The 18458-nt window shown below is 36.4% G+C and overlaps 5 protein-coding genes across 5 annotated transcripts; 1 reads left to right on the forward strand and 4 right to left on the reverse strand.

Moving 5' to 3' along the window:
• Window positions 1–566: 566 nt before the first annotated feature.
• Window positions 567–2350, forward strand: LOC134821578 (aquaporin-9-like). The gene is made up of 5 exons (XM_063832280.1): window positions 567–720; window positions 888–1025; window positions 1226–1408; window positions 1802–1943; window positions 2134–2350. The coding sequence occupies exons 1-5, from the start codon at window positions 567–569 to the stop codon at window positions 2348–2350; spliced, it is 834 nt and encodes a 277-aa protein (XP_063688350.1).
• An 847-nt stretch (window positions 2351–3197) lies between these two features.
• Window positions 3198–4435, reverse strand: LOC134821580 (uncharacterized). Its single transcript, XM_063832281.1, has 2 exons — window positions 3934–4435; window positions 3198–3850 (listed from the first exon to the last, which is right to left on the reverse strand). Exons 1-2 carry the CDS (start codon window positions 4433–4435, stop codon window positions 3198–3200), a joined length of 1155 nt encoding a protein of 384 aa, XP_063688351.1.
• Window positions 4436–4445: 10 nt separating this feature from the next.
• LOC134821581 (glutamic acid-rich protein-like) lies at window positions 4446–5370 on the reverse strand. Its single transcript, XM_063832282.1, has 2 exons — window positions 5103–5370; window positions 4446–4996 (listed from the first exon to the last, which is right to left on the reverse strand). Exons 1-2 carry the CDS (start codon window positions 5368–5370, stop codon window positions 4446–4448), a joined length of 819 nt encoding a protein of 272 aa, XP_063688352.1.
• Window positions 5371–14804: 9434 nt separating this feature from the next.
• LOC134821582 (uncharacterized) lies at window positions 14805–15674 on the reverse strand. The gene has a single exon (XM_063832283.1). It carries the CDS (start codon window positions 15672–15674, stop codon window positions 14805–14807), a length of 870 nt encoding a protein of 289 aa, XP_063688353.1.
• A 1452-nt stretch (window positions 15675–17126) lies between these two features.
• LOC134821583 (uncharacterized) lies at window positions 17127–18458 on the reverse strand. The gene has a single exon (XM_063832284.1). The coding sequence runs from the start codon at window positions 18456–18458 to the stop codon at window positions 17127–17129; it is 1332 nt and encodes a 443-aa protein (XP_063688354.1).

Consider the following 18458-nt stretch of genomic DNA (forward strand, 5'->3'; position numbering starts at 1 on the left):
TCTGTCCTGATCGAATATTTTACTTTGACATAATATATGCTGTAAAGATGTAGTTTTCATGAATCTTCGAGATTGTTAGGGAGCACCCTAACTCCTAATGAGCTTTCATATAAGTATCTCAATTTAACCGCGGCCTTCAGTTCAATGTTACGTTTTCATTTTGCTGCAGTCTTCCTTTTTTACCATCTACAGGGTAGACCAAAACTCACTCACGAACAACTCTTGAATGTTTCGTGTAATTATAACAAGGGTAATATTGAATATTCATCAAAATAACAACTCCTTGATCATTTTAGGTCTCAGAGGAGCACAAATCGAAGGCTTTTTCAGAAACACGCTGATCACGGACAAGCTGATTGTCACATTTATGACCAAAATCGGGTCTTCTAACATGTTTTTTCCTGCTGCAATACGGACGTTTTTTGACAAAGAGTTCGCAGCTGAACTCTTATCTACCTTTGTACTTGTGGTGAGAAAGTTGTAGTGTTAATGCTGAATATGCTGAATGTGAATTAGTATCATATTTTATAAGTTTATACAATGTAGGCTAAAGGTGGTTAAGTAATATGTTAACAACCCCTAAGGGTCTTGGAGACGGAGCAATTGCTCAGTACGTCTTTCTGAACAAGAACGCAAAGGACTCTGAACCGTTCAGCTCGATATTCTTTGGATGGGGATGTGCAGTGATGTTTGGAGTTTATCTTGCAGAGGGGATCTCAGGTTTAAACATGCGAATTCCTGTCATGTTCATTGTAAACAGCTTAAAACTGAGACCGAATAAATAAAAAGATTTAAAATAAATTATTTCAATAATTTTATGTCATGTGACAGTAATAATTCTGGGATTTTATTGTTCACCTCCCCACCTATAGCATAATATTTTACAGGTGCCCACATGAATCCAGCAGTCACAATAGCTTTTGCAGTCGTCAAGAAGTTCGAATGGCGCAAGGTTCCCAAATACATATTTGCTCAAATGTTTGGTGGCTTCTTTGGGGGACTCCTCGTTTTTGTTCAGTATTTTGGTAAGTATATAGTTTAAAGGTAAGCTGAGTTGGCAATATATTGTCTGCGGCAGTGGAGAGGGGGGTAACATTATAGTATTATAGTTAACGCGTCATTCAGATAACAAATGCTTTCCTGTGCCAGAGAAAAACGTTTGACTTATCTATTCTAAACGACATCTGCACTAAAATAACAAATGCCTGATCCCCTTCCACCACAGACCGTCTAGTGATATCAGGTGAGCTGGTATTGGAGGACCACTACCGGGGTATATTCGCCACCTACCCTCACCCGGATACCTCTGTAGGAGGGAGGGTGGTTGATCAGCTGGTCACACCCTTCCTTCTGCTCCTCATCGTCAGCTGTCTCGTCGACCAGAAGAACAAATCCGCTCCACCTCCAGGTAGGATACATTATAATTATGTTTTATTTTTCTCGGTATTATCACGGTGCTGGTATGCACGACCCTCTAGGGTTTAATTTAGAAATTAATACCGTTGAAATGTAACACTGGTAGTTAACAAACTTTATGTTGTCCTGAGAAAATAAAGCACTTCAACCACCAGTCAGATCACGGTTATAATTATCGTAATCGTTTCAGTACCAACTTCTCAACTCTTTTGAACATTGATCAATTAATAACACAATTATGTAATAAGTTGGATAGTAAAACACCATAATTCGAATGAAATCTTCGTAACACAATTAACAACACAATTAATAACTCAATTAACAAAACAATTAACAAAACAATTATCAACAAAAATAACACAATTAATACCACCTGTCATATCAGGTGTGACTCCAATTTTAGTGGGATGTTCTGTGCTCTCAATTGGCCTCTCCTTCGGGATCAATACTGGGATACCCCTCAACCCTGCCCGAGATCTGGCTCCCAGGGTAATGACAGCGATACTGGGATATGATCACGTGTTCTCGTAAGTTAGCAGCTGATATGTTGTAAGTTTGAAGCACACTAGCACAGTTATAGAGTAATAGAATGCAAATGAGTTCAGAAATAGAGACAGAACTATAATTTACACGTGTTTACGTAAGTCTGACTGATCTTTCTGGATAATATAATCTAATTTGAATTAATTTCTATTAAATTATTAATCTCAACAACAGGGCGTTTGACTACTACTGCTGGATACCAGTCATATGTCCGATAGTAGGGGCTACCCTGGGTGCTGGAACCTACGTGCTACTCATCGAACAACCCAACTCTAAACTCACTTTTTACGATCTGAACAACGGTGACTCTCTCTGTATTAAGACGGAGGAGAAAGCTGATACAAAGAATGAAGCTGTTGTTGAAGAGATGGTCAATATGTTGCCTGCATGATAAATAAACACAGACATGGTTATTGGTTATAGATAAACCCACTGTCATGGCTTGATGGCTTATGAGAAGAACTTAAACTTTTCAAAAACCCCTCCCACATATAGACACAATATGTGAACGATCCCCAAGTTCGATAGGAATCAATCATGGAATCAGTAGACAACGGGTCCTGTCGTTTAATGTGAGAGTAAAATCGATTTCTAAACATTTAAGATCAAGGAGAATAAAATCAGCCAATATCCAGTCAAAACGAATGATCAACAGAGATTAACATTAAAAGCAACTATTATAACTTTTAGTAGGATTTCGGACTAACTTTCTTTTCCTGTGCAATTATAATGGTTTTTATTGACATATTGTTCGTCTTGTATTGTATTACCAATTTCCTTGCCTTGTTCAATGTCATCTTGATCTGGATCATAAGTTTTTTTGAAATGTCCAATGTCATCTTGCAAATCTTGAACTGGGTTATGTTTTTCAACGTCATCTTGCAAATCTTGAACTGGGTTGTGTTTTTCAACGTCATCTTGCAAATCATGAACTGGGTTATCTTTTTAAACGTCTTCTTGCAAATCTTGACCTGGGTTATCTTTTTCAATGTCATTTTGCAAATCTTGAACTTGGTTATCTGTTTCAATGTCATCCTGCTCATTTTGAACTGGGTTATCTTGTTCAATGTCATCTTGCTCATCTTTAACTGGGTTATCTTTTTCAAAGTCATCTTGCAAATCTTGAACTGGGTTATCTTTTTCAACACCATCTTGCAAATCTTGAACTGGGTTATCTTTTTCAATGTCCTCTTGCTCATCTTGAACTGGATTATCTTTTTCAACGTCATCTTGCAAATCTAGAACTGGGTTATCTTTATAAAACCATCTTGCAAATCTTGAACTGGGTTATCTTTTTCAATGTCCTCTTGCTCATCTTGAACTGGATTATCTTTTTCAACGTCATCTTGCAAATCTTGAACTAGGTTATCTTTTTTAATGTCTTCTTGCTCATCTTGAACTGGGTTATCTTTTTCAATGTCATCTTGCTCATTTTTAACTGGGTTATCTTTTTCAAAGTCATCTTGCAAATCTTGAACTGGGTTATCTTTTTCAATGTCCTCTTGCTCATCTTGAACTGGATTATCTTTTTCAACGTCATCTTGCAAATCTTGAACTGGGTTATCTTTTTTAATGTCTTCTTGCTCATCTTGAACTGGGTTATCTTTTTCAACGTCATCTTGCAAATCTTGAACTGGGTTATCTTTTTCAATGTCATCTTGCAAATCTTGAACTGGATTATCTTTTTCAACGTCATCTTGCAAATCTTGAACTGGGTTATCTTTTTTAATGTCTTCTTGCAAATCTTGAACTGGGTTATCTTTTTCAACGTCATCTTGCAAATCTTGAACTGGGTTATCTTTTTCAATGTCATCTTGCAAATCTTGAACTGGGTTATCTTTTTCAACGTCATCTTGCAAATCTTGAACTGGGTTATCTTTTTCAATGTCATCTTGCAAATCTTAAACTGGGTTATCTTTTTCAACGTCATCTTGCAAATCTTGGACTGGGTTATCTTTTTCAATGTCATCTTGCAAATCTTGAACTGGGTTATCTTTTTCAACGTCATCTTGCAAATCTTGGACTGGGTTATCTTTTTTAATGTCTTCTTGCTCATCTTGAACTGGGTTATCTTTTTCAATGTCATCTTGCTCATTTTTAACTGGGTTATCTTTTTCAAAGTCATCTTGCAAATCTTGAACTGGGTTATCTTTTTCAATGTCCTCTTGCTCATCTTGAACTGGATTATCATTTTCAACGTCATCTTGCAAATCTTGAACTGGGTTATCTTTTTTAATGTCTTCTTGCTCATCTTGAACTGGGTTATCTTTTTCAACGTCATCTTGCAAATCTTGAACTGGGTTATCTTTTTCAATGTCATCTTGCAAATCTTGAACTGGGTTATCTTTTTCAACGTCATCTTGCAAATCTTGAACTGGGTTATCTTTTTCAATGTCATCTTGCAAATCTTGAACTGGGTTATCTTTTTCAATGTCATCTTTCTCATCTTGAAGTGGGTTATCTTTTTCAACGTCATCTTGCAAATCTTAAACTGAGTTATATTTTTCAACGTCATCTTGCACATCTTGAACTGGGTTATCTTTTTCAACACCATCTTGCAAATCTTGAACTGGGTTATCTTTTTCAACGTCATCTTGCAAATCTTGAACTGGGTTATCTTTTTCAACGTCATCTTGCAAATTTTGAATTGGGTTATCTTTTTCAATGTCATCTTGCTCATCTTGAACTGGGTTATCTTTTTCAACGTCATCTTGCAAATCTTGAACTGGGTTGTGTTTTTCAACGTCATCTTGCAAATCATGAACTGGGTCATCTTTTTCAACGTCTTCTTGCAAATCTTGACCTGAATTATCTTTTTCAATGTCATTTTGCAAATCTTGAACTTGGTTATCTGTTTCAATGTCATCCTGCTCATTTTGAACTGGGTTATCTTGTTCAATGTCATCTTGCTCATCTTTAACTGGGTTATCTTTTTCAAAGTCATCTTGCAAATCTTGAACTGGGTTATCTTTTTCAACACCATCTTGCAAATCTTGAACTGGGTTATCTTTTTCAATGTCCTCTTGCTCATCTTGAACTGGATTATATTTTTCAACGTCATCTTGCAAATCTAGAACTGGGTTATCTTTATAAAACCATCTTGCAAATCTTAATCTGGGTTATCTTTTTCAATGTCCTCTTGCTCATCTTGAACTGGATTATCTTTTTCAATGTCATCTTGCAAATCTTGAACTGGGTTATCTTTTTCAACGTCATCTTGCAAATCTTGGACTGGGTTATCTTTTTCAAACTTATCTTGCAAATCTTGAACTGGGTTATCTTTTTCAACGTCATCTTGCAAATCTTGAACTGGGTTATCTTTTTCAATGTCATCTTGCAAATCTTGAACTGGGTTATCTTTTTCAATGTCATCTTTCTCATCTTGAAGTGGGTTATCTTTTTCAACGTCATCTTGCAAATCTTAAACTGAGTTATATTTTTCAACGTCATCTTGCACATCTTGAACTGGGTTATCTTTTTCAATGTCATCTTGCAAATCTTGAACTGGATTATCTTTTTCAATGTCATCTTGCAAATCTTGAACTGGGTTATCCTTTTCAATGTCATCTTGTAAATATTGAACTGGGTTATCTTTTTCAACGTCATCTTGCAAATCTTGAACTGGGTTATCTTTTTCAACACCATCTTGCAAATCTTGAACTGGGTTATCTTTTTCAACGTCATCTTGCAAATCTTGAACTGGGTTGTCTTTTTCAACGTCATCTTGCAAATTTTGAATTGGGTTATCTTTTTCAATGTCATCTTGCTCATCTTGAACTGGGTTATCTTTTTCAACGTCATCTTGCAAATCTTGAACTGGGTTATCTGTTTCACTTTCATATTGCAAATCTTGAACTGGGTTATCTTTTTCAACGTCATATTTATTTGGGTTTTCTTGAAGTGGGTTATCTTTTTCCATGTCATCTTGATTTGGGTTATCTTGAACTGGGTTATCTTTTTCAACGTCATCTTGCAAATCTTGAACTGGGTTATCTTGTTCAATGTCATCTTGCAAATCTTGAACTGGGTCATCAGTCTTTTTGCCTTGCTCAATGTTATCTTGCCAATCTTCAACTTGATCTGGATCGTCAGTTTTCTTACATTGTTCGATGTTATTTACCACATTCTGCATATTATTTTTTGATTTCCGGTTGAGTGTTCTTAATGTTGTATGGTGACCAATACCATATGTGGGATCAGGAGGCACCTCTTGAACACATTTTGGATTCAGAGTTGTTTCCAACCACTTAAAAAGTGAATTTGCTGAATTTGCCATAAAATCGTTGTACAGTAAAGGGTTGACAACCGAGTTTATTGGTAGAAAAACTATTGAAATGATTGGGTACCAGGGTGTGGCGTTGATTACTTCACTGGAATGAAGGCAACATGCTATGACAATAGGTAGCCAACAGAAGAAATCTGTCAAAATGATCAGTGATATTTTTTGTTGTAGCTTTCTGTTCTTGTTTCCGATTTTCTGGCTGGCTGCATTAGCGGTAATGTTGATGTATATGTAAGATACAGAGATGATGATAAAACAAAACATGTTCATCGCCAGGATCGTCCAAGTATAATATCTTTGTGGGTCATTTGGTTTTACAAAAAACTTGAAAAGACAAACACCGTCATTTCCATAAAATTCAAGCTTCTTTCGGCCAAGACTATCAACCTTATAATCACTAGAAAACATTCCATCAACTAGATCGTTTATAATTCTCCAGCTGAGAGTCCCAGATTTTATTTTCCCGTAGTATTCTTGTAGTATACTAAGATGAGCTTCTTTCCCTGGTGCTCCTATAAATAATTTTACTGAGGGGGCATACGTCAAACCATTCACAAAGAAATCATCAAAATAAGGCACCAAGGGGACTATTGCTATAGCCACTGATATCACAAAAATCACTGCCATCACCGAACCTATCTGAACAATTGCTTTCTTTTTAACTTTCCTCCTCGCGGTGTTTTTCCTGTTGATCCCAGCTACTCGTACTGCACTGAGAAAAGTCATGGAAAGTAATGACATCTGGCTCCCAATCGTGCTGATAACGCCAATAACTGAGCAACTGATGCTTGTCAGCCAAACAAGCTGGTTGATGCAATAATTTGCCCCGTACACAATCGTGTCGTTGACAGCCAGCCACAGCAAATTTACTCCCATTAGGAAGTCTCCAACGGAGATCAGAAACACTAAGAGCCTGTTCCGCATAACTGTCGTGTTCTTATCTTCGACGGTAAACCAAGTTCGACAAATCGTTATGAGATTGAAAAGGACTGCGAAAATCCCAAAAAACCAGCACATCAACTTGAGGAAGGTTTGCTGAACTATATTTTTACCGCAGTCTGAGTTACACTCATCCGAGAAATCTAGGCAGTCCACAGTTCCGTCACATTTCTCAGTTACTGGAATGAACCGCTCTTTTGAGTGACAGCGAAACACGTTGGTACAAGTTTCTTCATCAGAACCATCTCCGCAGTCGTCCACAACATTGCAAACTTTGTCTTGTGTTATACAAAGGTTGTTTTGACATGTAAAGAGATCGTTGGTATAACCGTGTCTTGTTTTCGTCACGAAGGTCAGAAAAGAGTTTTGTGCCACTGTGTAGATCCGGTTTGGGTATTGCTGAGGACAAGCGTCAAATCGATAGGTTTCCTTTAATGGACAAGTTGAATTTTTACAACGGCCTGAACAGCTCAAAATTAAATAAAGTTCCCCAAACGCGTAGTCACAGTTAAACATTTTATTCGGATAAATGATTGTGATGTTTGAATTTACTCCAAAAACGTCCTGCTTTGTTAAATTCACTTCCTTTCTTACACATTTGTCGGCAATTGTTTGCATGTCTGTGAGTCCTTGCAAGCAGTACATGAGGCGCTTTTCGATTTTCCCCAATTTGACTGTGTTAAAAACTTTATCAAAGGTAGGAGTCATCTCATGAGATTTTTCACAAGCTCCCTTTTCTTGACCACAAGCATGTTTACCATTACAAAGGTCCTGAAACTCAACATATTGTCCCAGTTTACAAAGGAAAACTTCTTCACAAGCTGGATTCGTTTTGGCCATGAATCGGTTTGTTGGCCCGAAACCGCAAACTGGCCAGCTATCATCCTCATCAATCCCATCTACACAATCTTTTACACCATCGTGAAGCCATTCCAAAGGAATTTTGAGCGGTTGTTCATGTCTGTAAGCTCTATGACACTTTTGTTGTGTTAGGGAGTTGCAGCGTTTTAAACTCTCATCGATACCATTCAAGCAATCTTCTATGCCGTCACAGAGCCTGTGTTTGTGAATAAAACATGTCGGTGAAGCTGACTCGCATGCCTGAGAGATCACATTATGCAAAACCATGTTATTGTTTCTTTTATTTCAATTAAAGAATTATTTACATAAATTCAAACAAATTGTATATTTGGACTTATTGCGTTAAGGTTCGCAATGTTATAGTTCCATAAAGAGAACCATTGAAATGTATATCGATGTAAACATTTACTAGAAAAAAAGGTCAAATTTGTTTACCTGATCTATTCCATCGTCGCAAAGTCGAGGAATTGTCATCAACCCATGACACACCAAGAATATTGACAAAGTAGAACTGTATCCTTTTATATTGCAAGTCAAGATACCCCTGTTAATTGTTCAGGTTACAATATGTAACAATCAGTTGCAATTCAAATAGAACTATGTGTGTAATTAGTCGAATTATTAATCAGTATAACTATTCTAATCATTCTGATTAGTTTAATTAGTATCATTAGTATAATTAGTATAATTAGTATAATTAGTATTAGCTTTAAAATTAGTATAATTAGTATAATTAGTATAATTAGCATAATTAGTATAATCAGTATAATTAGTATAATTAGTATAATTAGTATAATTAGTATAATTAGTATAATTAGTATAATTAGTATAATTAGTATAATTAGCATAATTAGCATAATTAATAAAATTAGTATAATTAGTATAATTAGTATAATTAGTATAATTAGTATAATTAATATAATTAGTATAATTAGTATAATTAGTATAATTAGTATAATTAGTATAATTAGTATAATTAGTATAATTAGTATAATTAGTATAATTAGTATAATTAGTATAATTAGTATAATTAGTATAATTAGCATTATTAGCATAATTAATAAAATTAGTATTATTAGTATAATTAGTATAATTAGTATAATTAGCATAATTAGCATAATTAATAAAATTAGTATTATTAGTATTATTAGTATTATTAGTATTATTAGTATAATTAGTATAATTAGTATAATTAGTATAATTAGTATAATTAGTATAATTAGTATAATTAGTATAATTAGTATAATTAGTATAATTAGTATAATTAGTATAATTAGTATAATTAGCATAATTAGCATAATTAATAAAATTAGTATAATTAGTATAATTAGTATAATTAGTATAATTAGTATAATTAGTATAATTAGTATAATTAGTATAATTAGTATAATTAGTATAATAAGTATAATTAGTATAATTAGTATAATTAGTATAATTAGTATAATTAGCATAATTAGCATAATTAATAAAATTAGTATTATTAGTATTATTAGTATTATTAGTATTATTAGTATAATTAGTATAATTAGTATAATTAGTATAATTAGTATAATTAGTATAATTAGTATAATTACGATAATTAGTATAATTAGTATAATTAGTATAATTAGTATAATTAATATAATTAGTATTATTAGTATTATTAGTATTATTAGTATTATTAGTATTATTAGTATCATCTTACTATCTTAGTATTATTATTATCATCTTACTATCTTACTATCTTACTATATATAAAGCGAGACGATATATATATGGGGGGTTCCGTGCCATTTTACTGACACCACGGCATCAACTTTAACGCGACTTTCCGCAAAAACCGTAAAAGATATACAACTGAAACTTTTTTGACTGGGTCAAATGCTTTAATGGCCTCCAAATCAGCATGAGAAAATAAAAAATTGGCCAAGAAATAGGAGTTTTAGAGCCCAAAATTTGGACCCCAAGTGGTGTCAAAAAGCGAATTAAATAGGTAATAATTATTATAGTCTCTTGAGTCTTGACACCATTTTAGGGGTATACGGGTTCCTGCTAGTTATATATAAAGCGAGACGATATATATATATATTTATTTATCCGTGCCATTTTACTGACACCACGGCATCAAATTTAAAGCGAATTTCCGCAAAAACCGTAAAAGATATACAACTGAAACTTTTTTGACTGGTATAATTAATTAATTAGTATAATTAGTATAATTAGTATAATTAGTATAATTAGTATAATTAATATAATTAGTATTATAAGTATTATTAGTATTATTAGTATTATTAGTATTATTATTATCATCTTACTATCTTACTATTATATATAAAGCGAGACGATATATATATATATATTTATTTATCCGTGCCATTTTACTGACACCACGGCATCAAATTTAAAGCGAATTTCCGCAAAAACCGTAAAAGATATACAACTGAAACTTTTTTGACTGGGTCAAATGCTTTAATGGCCTCCAATTCAGCATGAAAAAATAAAAAATTGGCCAAGAATTAGTGATTTTAGAGCCCAAAATTTGGACCCCCAAGTGGTGTCAAAAACGCGAATTAAATAGGTAATAATTATTTTGGTCTGTTGAGTCTTGACACCGTTTAGAGTTATATTATACGGGTTCCTGCTAGTATTATATAAAGCGAGACGATATATATATATATATATTCCTAGGTACACGTACCTAGGAATGACTTTCACTCTGACAGGATCCCTGAAGGTCGCACAGTCCAAACTTAGGCAGAAAGGACTTCGGAGTTATTTTTCGCTTAAAAGCATGATAGACTTACGACACATAAGGAAAGAGATAATCTTTAAACTCTTCGATGCACTTATTGTCCCAGTAGTCTCTTATGGATGCCAGATTTGGCTCCCTCAGACATACTTCATGGGTGCCTTCTCATCGGGTAACTTTCCCAACCTAAAACAGATTAGGCAAGATCCACTAGAAAAACTTCACATCTCGTTTCTCAAGTGGACTCTCAACGTCAATAAACAAACATCAAATGCGGCAATTTGGGGTGACACAGGACGCTACCCTTTGGCGATAGAGCTATCATCCCAAGTGTATAACTACTGGGAAAGATTAGATAAAATGGAGAAAGCTGGATCTAACAGTCTTGTGCGACATGCCTTCAAAGAGCAACGCAGCCTCAGTCTTTCTTGGAACACCAACATCGAGACTGCACGGTCGGTTCTAAACCAACCCAATGGACATCATCTAAAACTCTCACCTTCACAAATCAAAGAAGCGATGCGTTCCAACTTCAGGCAGATATGGAACACTGAGAGATGGAACAACAAGACACTAACGTTCTACAACACCATAAAGATGAGTTTTGGCTATGAGCAGTACCTCAATATGAATCTGTCGCACGCTGAATCCAAAAAGCTGGCTCAATTCAGATCAAGCTCACACAATTTCAATATTGAGACAGGACGTCATGGAACCCACAAAAGAAACCAGATCGTACCTCGGATATGTAAAGCTTGCTCAACAGAGGACATGGACATGCTCGAAAATTTCGCAGGAATGCCATTCTTCGACCCCATCATCGAAAATGAGGTACACGTCCTCCGGACCTGCTCCCTGTATGAAGATTACCGACACCGCTTTAGTCAGAGAGCCAAAACCTGTCTTTTCGCTAACTTAGAGGGGCTATTCACAGATGCCAGCCTCATAAGAGAGACAGCGAGGTTCTTGGTGAGAGCAAACAACAGGCGTTTCCCGAAGAAGGAAGTCACTAAGAAGGATCTGCTGAAGTCCAGCTGTAAAGTCCCCGCTACACCTCAACAGAACTCCTCTGCGGACACGTGACGGTCAAGTCGAGCTTCATTTCATTTCATATCACGATCACCATATCATATCATTTTGGAACATGTTCATGGGAATTAAATTATTTTATTTGCTCTTGTTTCTCTTTCAACAAAAGATGTGACGAAGTTAAATTTTTATGATTTTTAAATTTTTATTTAAAGAAAACTCTTGCACATTATTTATTTATTTATTTCTATTATATTGATGTATAGTCAAGACGTGAGTGTTAGGGCTCTCATTGACAAATTTATGTTTAATCCTGTTTAATCCTGTTTAATCCTGTATATGGATCCGTGCCATTTTACTGACACCACGGCATCAACTTTAACGCGACTTTCCGCAAAAACTGTAAAAGATATACAACTGAAACTTTTTTGACTGGTTCAAATGCTTTTATGCTTTTCAAATCAGCATGAAAAAATAAAAAATTGACCATGAAATAAGAATTTTAGTGCCCAAAATGTGGATCCCCAAGTGGTGTCAAAAACGCGATTTAAATAGGTGATAATTATTTTAGTCTTTTGAGTCTTGACACCACTTTAAGGTTATTCGGGTTCCTGCTAGTTAGTATAATTAGTATAATTAATCTAATTACTATAATTAGTATAACTATTCTAATTAGTATCATTGGTATCATTGGTATCATTAGTCTAATTAGTCTAATTCTAAGCCTATTTAGTCATTTAACCTCATAACCTGTTTGGATCGGTGCAATTTGTTTGGTCCCTGAAGTTTGCACAAAGTGGAAAAAGATCGTAACCATCACCGTACTGAGGATCTTTCCAGGGTGCTACACACCTTGTACTATTATAAATAGGTATCACCTGAGGGATAGCTTGATTAGAAGTTTTAGAAGTCGATTGATTAAAATGTAACTTTTTGGCGGTCTTTGTTTACCAAACTGAATTTCGATACTGCCGCTTGTTTGTTTAAGTTTTCACTTGCAGCAGTACAGTTGCTGTTTTCTCTCAGATCTTACATTTACTTGCCTGTGCGTTATGTCTTCTACAAATTATATGGTGGTAAAATATCACCATATCATTTGAGTTCTAAATAACAGTTCACTAACCTCGCAAACGCTCGAAAAAGTGCATGAAAAGGTCGCACACTTCTCTGTCCAGGGTAAATTAGTTATGTTCAGACTGAAGTCCGAAAATGTTTCGTCACAAAGGTAGTAAGAAATATCGGGATAAACGTAGCTTGTTCTATTTTGTCCCTCTTCATAACAATATGCTCCATAGAGATAGCCCCCACATAGGGCCTCATCCTCACAGCGGTAGTGAACGTCACATTTACCATTACACACGGTGGATTGGGGCACTACTCCACCTGTTTTTAGCCGGACAGTTGTCTCTGCTGGGCCCTCTGCATCTGTGCAGGCGGCACCGGATAAGTCTAAGTTTGTGCAGACTGGAGTGGACCAACCGCACGGCCGACCATCGCAAGGTTGTCTCTGGCAAGCCATATCTGGAGGGATTGAGTAGGGGTCCGATAAGGTCTGAGGCATTGGCAATGGCTTACATATGAAGTCGCCGCACATGGTTGAATTGTTGGATGTTAGTTTATCGACCCCTTCACCGCAAGTCTGATAGAAATAAGGATCTGCCTCGCAAACACTGTCAAAGATACTATAATCCCGATGGCTCGCTTCCCTTGAACTAACGACGTAGTAACTGTTGGAGTTGTGACACTGGTGAACATTGTATCCCAGGTCCTCGAAACAACTCTTCTTTAAGTAGTTCTTCTTTTTAATTATCGGACAGTCTCCTGAAAGCAACGCTAACTTCAAAAAGGTATCCTGAATTTTAGTATCACTTTAGCTGCACCACAACCTTATAAGTGGCTTAAATTTGTATGTCTTAGTTTCTTGTTCAGCTAAGTATTTAAAAATGTGTCAGCACCAAAGAAAAAGCACTTACCGTCTTTAAATTATCACTATATACTTATATACTTATATAGCGTGATTCGTGAAATATTTAAAGAAAAAGAAGGTGTCACTTTCACGTGTCACTATCCTTAGGTCATCCTTCTGATATCATATTGGGATAAGGACGAAAATAACAGCTCTCTCCACAAACCTTTTATCGGTTCACACAACAGCATCCAATAATACTCATCACCTTTCATGCCCCAGTTTGGTTTTACAGGTTTAAAATCGTAGTGAGTAAAAGGAGGTCCATCAACCGTGTATTTGTAGTTACACCTAACATTATATATCATGGCAGTTTTAGGGTATTGTTTACTCTCCGTCCTGTTGAACTCAACAGTCCTCTTGAATCCACTGATGGCTTTATTAAAACCCATTTTTTGGCAAATGTGGTCTAAAAAGCATTCGGAATATTCTCTGATTTCTATAACGGCCATTATCTGAGGAGCAGTATTGAGTAACTGTTATGTGACAAAAATAATGGGGAATTCAGTTCACTTTCAGCGATTAAAGACTTTTGTGGAGGTCGAAGATAGACATCTCGGAAGTGGCATTTCTGTATTAATTATTATTTTATACGATATTATTTTGCTTCAAAAGGGAGCAAAATTCCAAAAATTCCAAAATTTCATAGTTGTGCTTTATGTTCATACAATTTGGTTTTATAATCAATCGATAATTTGACAATCTAAATATGGACAAACAATTTGTTTGGATGACAATGAATAGAAAAACTTATTGGTGGAACAAAATTTTGTAAAATCCAATATGATGGATTACATATAAACCTAAAATTAACAAAGCGATTTGAATGTACCTTTTTATTTTTATCTTGAATAGAGATCAATCCGAAGCCACTCGTAGACCATTCTTGACTACTGTCCATCAGAAAGAATGTTACATCTTGGCTCCCTGTGATATATTATGTTAACTGTTCTTACTTACTTCTTTACTTGTACTTGAAAAGGTCTCCTCCTAGTCGTTGGAGTGGCCTGCACCACATAGTAACTCTTTTCTCCGGTGTATCAGACCTCTCCAGTGAACCCTGTCTGTAGTTTTTGTTCAGCATCTTCTATCGTGATGTTATCGACACCTGTGAAGATTGCTGCATCCTCCCGGACACATGACAACCAGTTTTTCCGAGATCTACCTCTTGACTTTTTACCATTTGGGATCCAGTGCAGAAGATAGATAAGTATTCTTTCTTCTGGCATCCTCACCACATGTCCAAACCATCGGAGTCTAGCTGCTCGTACGAAAGTATCAACAGGGGTGATGTTAGCCCGCTTAAGTACATCAGCATTAGATACATGATAAAACCATTTGATTTTCAGGATTCTCCTCAGACATCTATGATGGAACACTTCAAATCTTTTCATCTGCGTCTGTGTGGTATTCCATACCTCACTTCCATAAAGCAGTATAGTGAGAACAGCCGCTTTGTAAATCCTGATTTTAGTTGGAGTCTTGATGTTGCGACTGTACCATATACTGCTAAGCTGATAGAATGCCCCAGAGGCCTTTTGAATTCGAGCTGATAGTTCTTTGTCGATTGTTCCATTCCCACTGATGATTGCACCCAAGTAAGTGAAATTGCTGACCTGCTGTATTGGGAGACCTTCCACATTGATGTCCATAGTGTCGTTTTTAGAATACGGCCTCTGTGATGCACTTTTGCTGACAACCATGCTCTGTGTTTTGCCATCATTAATCTTCAGACCCGCATAGGCACTGTATTTGCAGAGAAGGCCAGTGGTTTCCTGCAGCCCCTCTTTTGAGTTATCTAACATGGCCATGTCATCAGCGTAATCAGTGTCCAAGAGAAGTTTCTCTTCTACCCCGGGGGCTGGCAGCTGTAATAAAGCCCCCTTTCTAATGACCTTGTTCAGTTCCATAAGGTATGCCTAAAAATTCAAACAAAAGTTGAAGACTGGTGGTCCCTGTATATCACCTTGCCCAGTACCCGAGTTGACATCAAACCAACCTGTAACCTCTCCATTGACCCTAACAGCACTAACTGTGTGAGTGAAGAACGCCTTCATAATTCTAATGTACTTGTCAGGTAAGCCGTAGTGCTGCATACTTCTCCAAATGAACTGCCTGTCAATCGAATCAAAAGCTGCTTTAAAATCAACAAAATTAATATACAGAGGGATATTATACTCAAATCTCAATGCATTGGTGTATAATACAGCGGAGTAGGCTATCCACTATCGGTATGAAATCTTTTATCTAGATAAACAGATAAAGATTTAGGTTTTATCTAGATAAAACCGATAAAACCGATAATTTTTCTGCTGAAGGCCAAAGCCAAAACCAAAACGTTTTCCAAATTTCGCAAAATTGTCGACTTTTATTACTGTTTACCAGTAATCTTGCTAAAGTAGCACTTCCTTTCTTTTGAAAATATTAGAGCATCAGTTTTCTTCTCCGGGGAGCAGAAGTGCACCAGTTCTCTTCAAAGCAGTAGACCAATTGTTTTCTTCTCCTAAAGTCCTAATAACAGTAGTGTACTACCAGTTCTCTTCAAAACAGTAGACCAAGGGTTTCCTTCTCCTCAGAACAGTAGTGTACTACCAGTTATCTTCAAAACAGTAGACCACCGGTTTTCTTCTCCTAAGAACAGTAACGCAATAGTTCTTTTCAAAACAGTAGACCACCGGTTTTATTCTCCTAAGAACAGTAGTGCACCAGTTCTCTTCAAAACAGTAGACCACTGGTTTCCTTCTCCTGATAACAGTAGTGCACCTGTTCTCTTCAAAACAGTAGACCAAGGGTTTCCTTCTCCTGAGAACAGTAATGCACCAAATACCAATTCTCCTCGAAACAGTAAAGCATTTGAAGTGATTTCTTATCCTGTTGATAACTTGGAGCAACAGATTCCTTCTACTGAAGACAATGTTTCACGCCCAGAACACTTACAGAATTCAATTGAGTGCCCTGCCGGTATTTTTGAATTTTTGACTCTTGTTCACAGTAACATGCTCGTGCCCGTCTCCAGAATGGTTGTAAGATAAAATGCCAGCATCTTCCTCGACAGAACAATGTCAATAACCTTCTCTGGATTTCGACAGTTCATACAGTTCTACAGTTCCAGAGGTATACAAATGTGAATAAACATCTTAAGCTCACATTCAAGTAAACTACCTCTTCTATCAAGTATCATACTAAAAGACGTTTGGGACTGTTTCTTGGATTACTTGGGAAGGCAAAAACAATAGTATTTCTTTACAATTTTACGGTATTGTGGCAGTATTTTCGGTAATATCTAGTGAATTTTTATACCGATAAAAATATGTTTTATCTAGATAAACAGATAAGTTTTTTTAACGAATTATCGGAGATAATTATCGGTCACAGCGGAGTGAATAAACCTGGTCAATACATGAGCGACTCTGTCTAAAACCACTTTGATTCTCCCGGAGGAATTTTTCCATGCCATTGCTAAGTCTCCGTAGGAGTATCATCTGCAGGAGCTTCGAGGCTGTGGATCTTAATGTAATGCCTATGTTGTTAGCGCAATGAGAGGTGTCACCTTTCTTTCCAACGATGATTATATCACCTTTGGACCAATCCTCGGGAATCTTCTCATCTTCCCACACTTTCTTGAACAACATAACTAGTTGATCGACCAACCCATCCTGTCCATACTTAAGTTGCTCGTTGGTGATACCATCCACTCCTGGACTTTTGTGATTCTTGAGTTTTTTGAGAGCATCAACAATCTCGTTTCTTGTAGGAGCCTCATCCGAATCGGAAACGTCGTCAAAACTGGGTTGCGGAAGGATGTTGTCTAGGTCAGAAATATTGGCCTCTTGCGGGGGAGGGTTCAATAGCCAAGAGAAATGCTCTTTCCACCTTTCTTTCTGGGCACGTGGGTCGGCAATCAACTGGCCAGATACGTCTCTAACTGCAGTTGACTGCTTCTTCTTCTTTCCAGATATGACATTGATCTTCTGCCATAACTCACGTTGCTGATCTTTTCTCGCAGCTTCTTCCAAGTCATTGGCCATTCTATGTGCCCAGTTGTTATCGTCCACCTTGCTACTTTCTTTAAAGAGCTTATTCAATCTAGAATACTCTGATCTGTTAGCGTTCGAATTAGGGTCTTTACGCTTAAATTCCTTACGGTTCTTCAATAATTCTTTTGTCTTCTGAGATTGGTGCCCGTCCTTCTTTTTTCGAGGTCTTTGCCCAAGGGTTTCCATGGAAACTTGTTGGACAGTTGTCTTGAAGTTGTCCCACATTGATTCCAGGTCAACCTCAGGTTCCAAACAGTCAAATTTGTTTCTCAGAACAATATTGTATTCGGAAACAAGTGAATGATCACGCAGATGCTCAATAGCAGGAATCTCGAGCTTACGTTCCTGCTTCTTTTTCACTGACATAAGCTTCATTCTCAGTCGTGCTCTTACCAAATAGTGATCAGACCCAATGTCAGCCCCCCTACAAACTTTTGTATTTAGCAAAGAGCCTCCAAACTTCTTACTGATACAGATGTGGTCTATTTGGTTTACAGTACGACCATTAGATGATCTCCACGTACCTTTATGTATATCCTTTTGCTGAAACATAGTGCCACCGATGGTAAGTTGGTGGGCAATGCAAAAGTCCAACAATCGGGTACCATTGTCATTTGATGAGCTGTGAAGCGAGTGTCCACCAATGACACCTGACAT

This window comes from Bolinopsis microptera, chromosome 10 (genome assembly GCF_026151205.1).
Source record: "Bolinopsis microptera isolate Bmic1 chromosome 10, MBARI_Bmic_1.0, whole genome shotgun sequence".
Classification (NCBI taxonomy): Eukaryota; Metazoa; Ctenophora; class Tentaculata; order Lobata; family Bolinopsidae; genus Bolinopsis; species Bolinopsis microptera.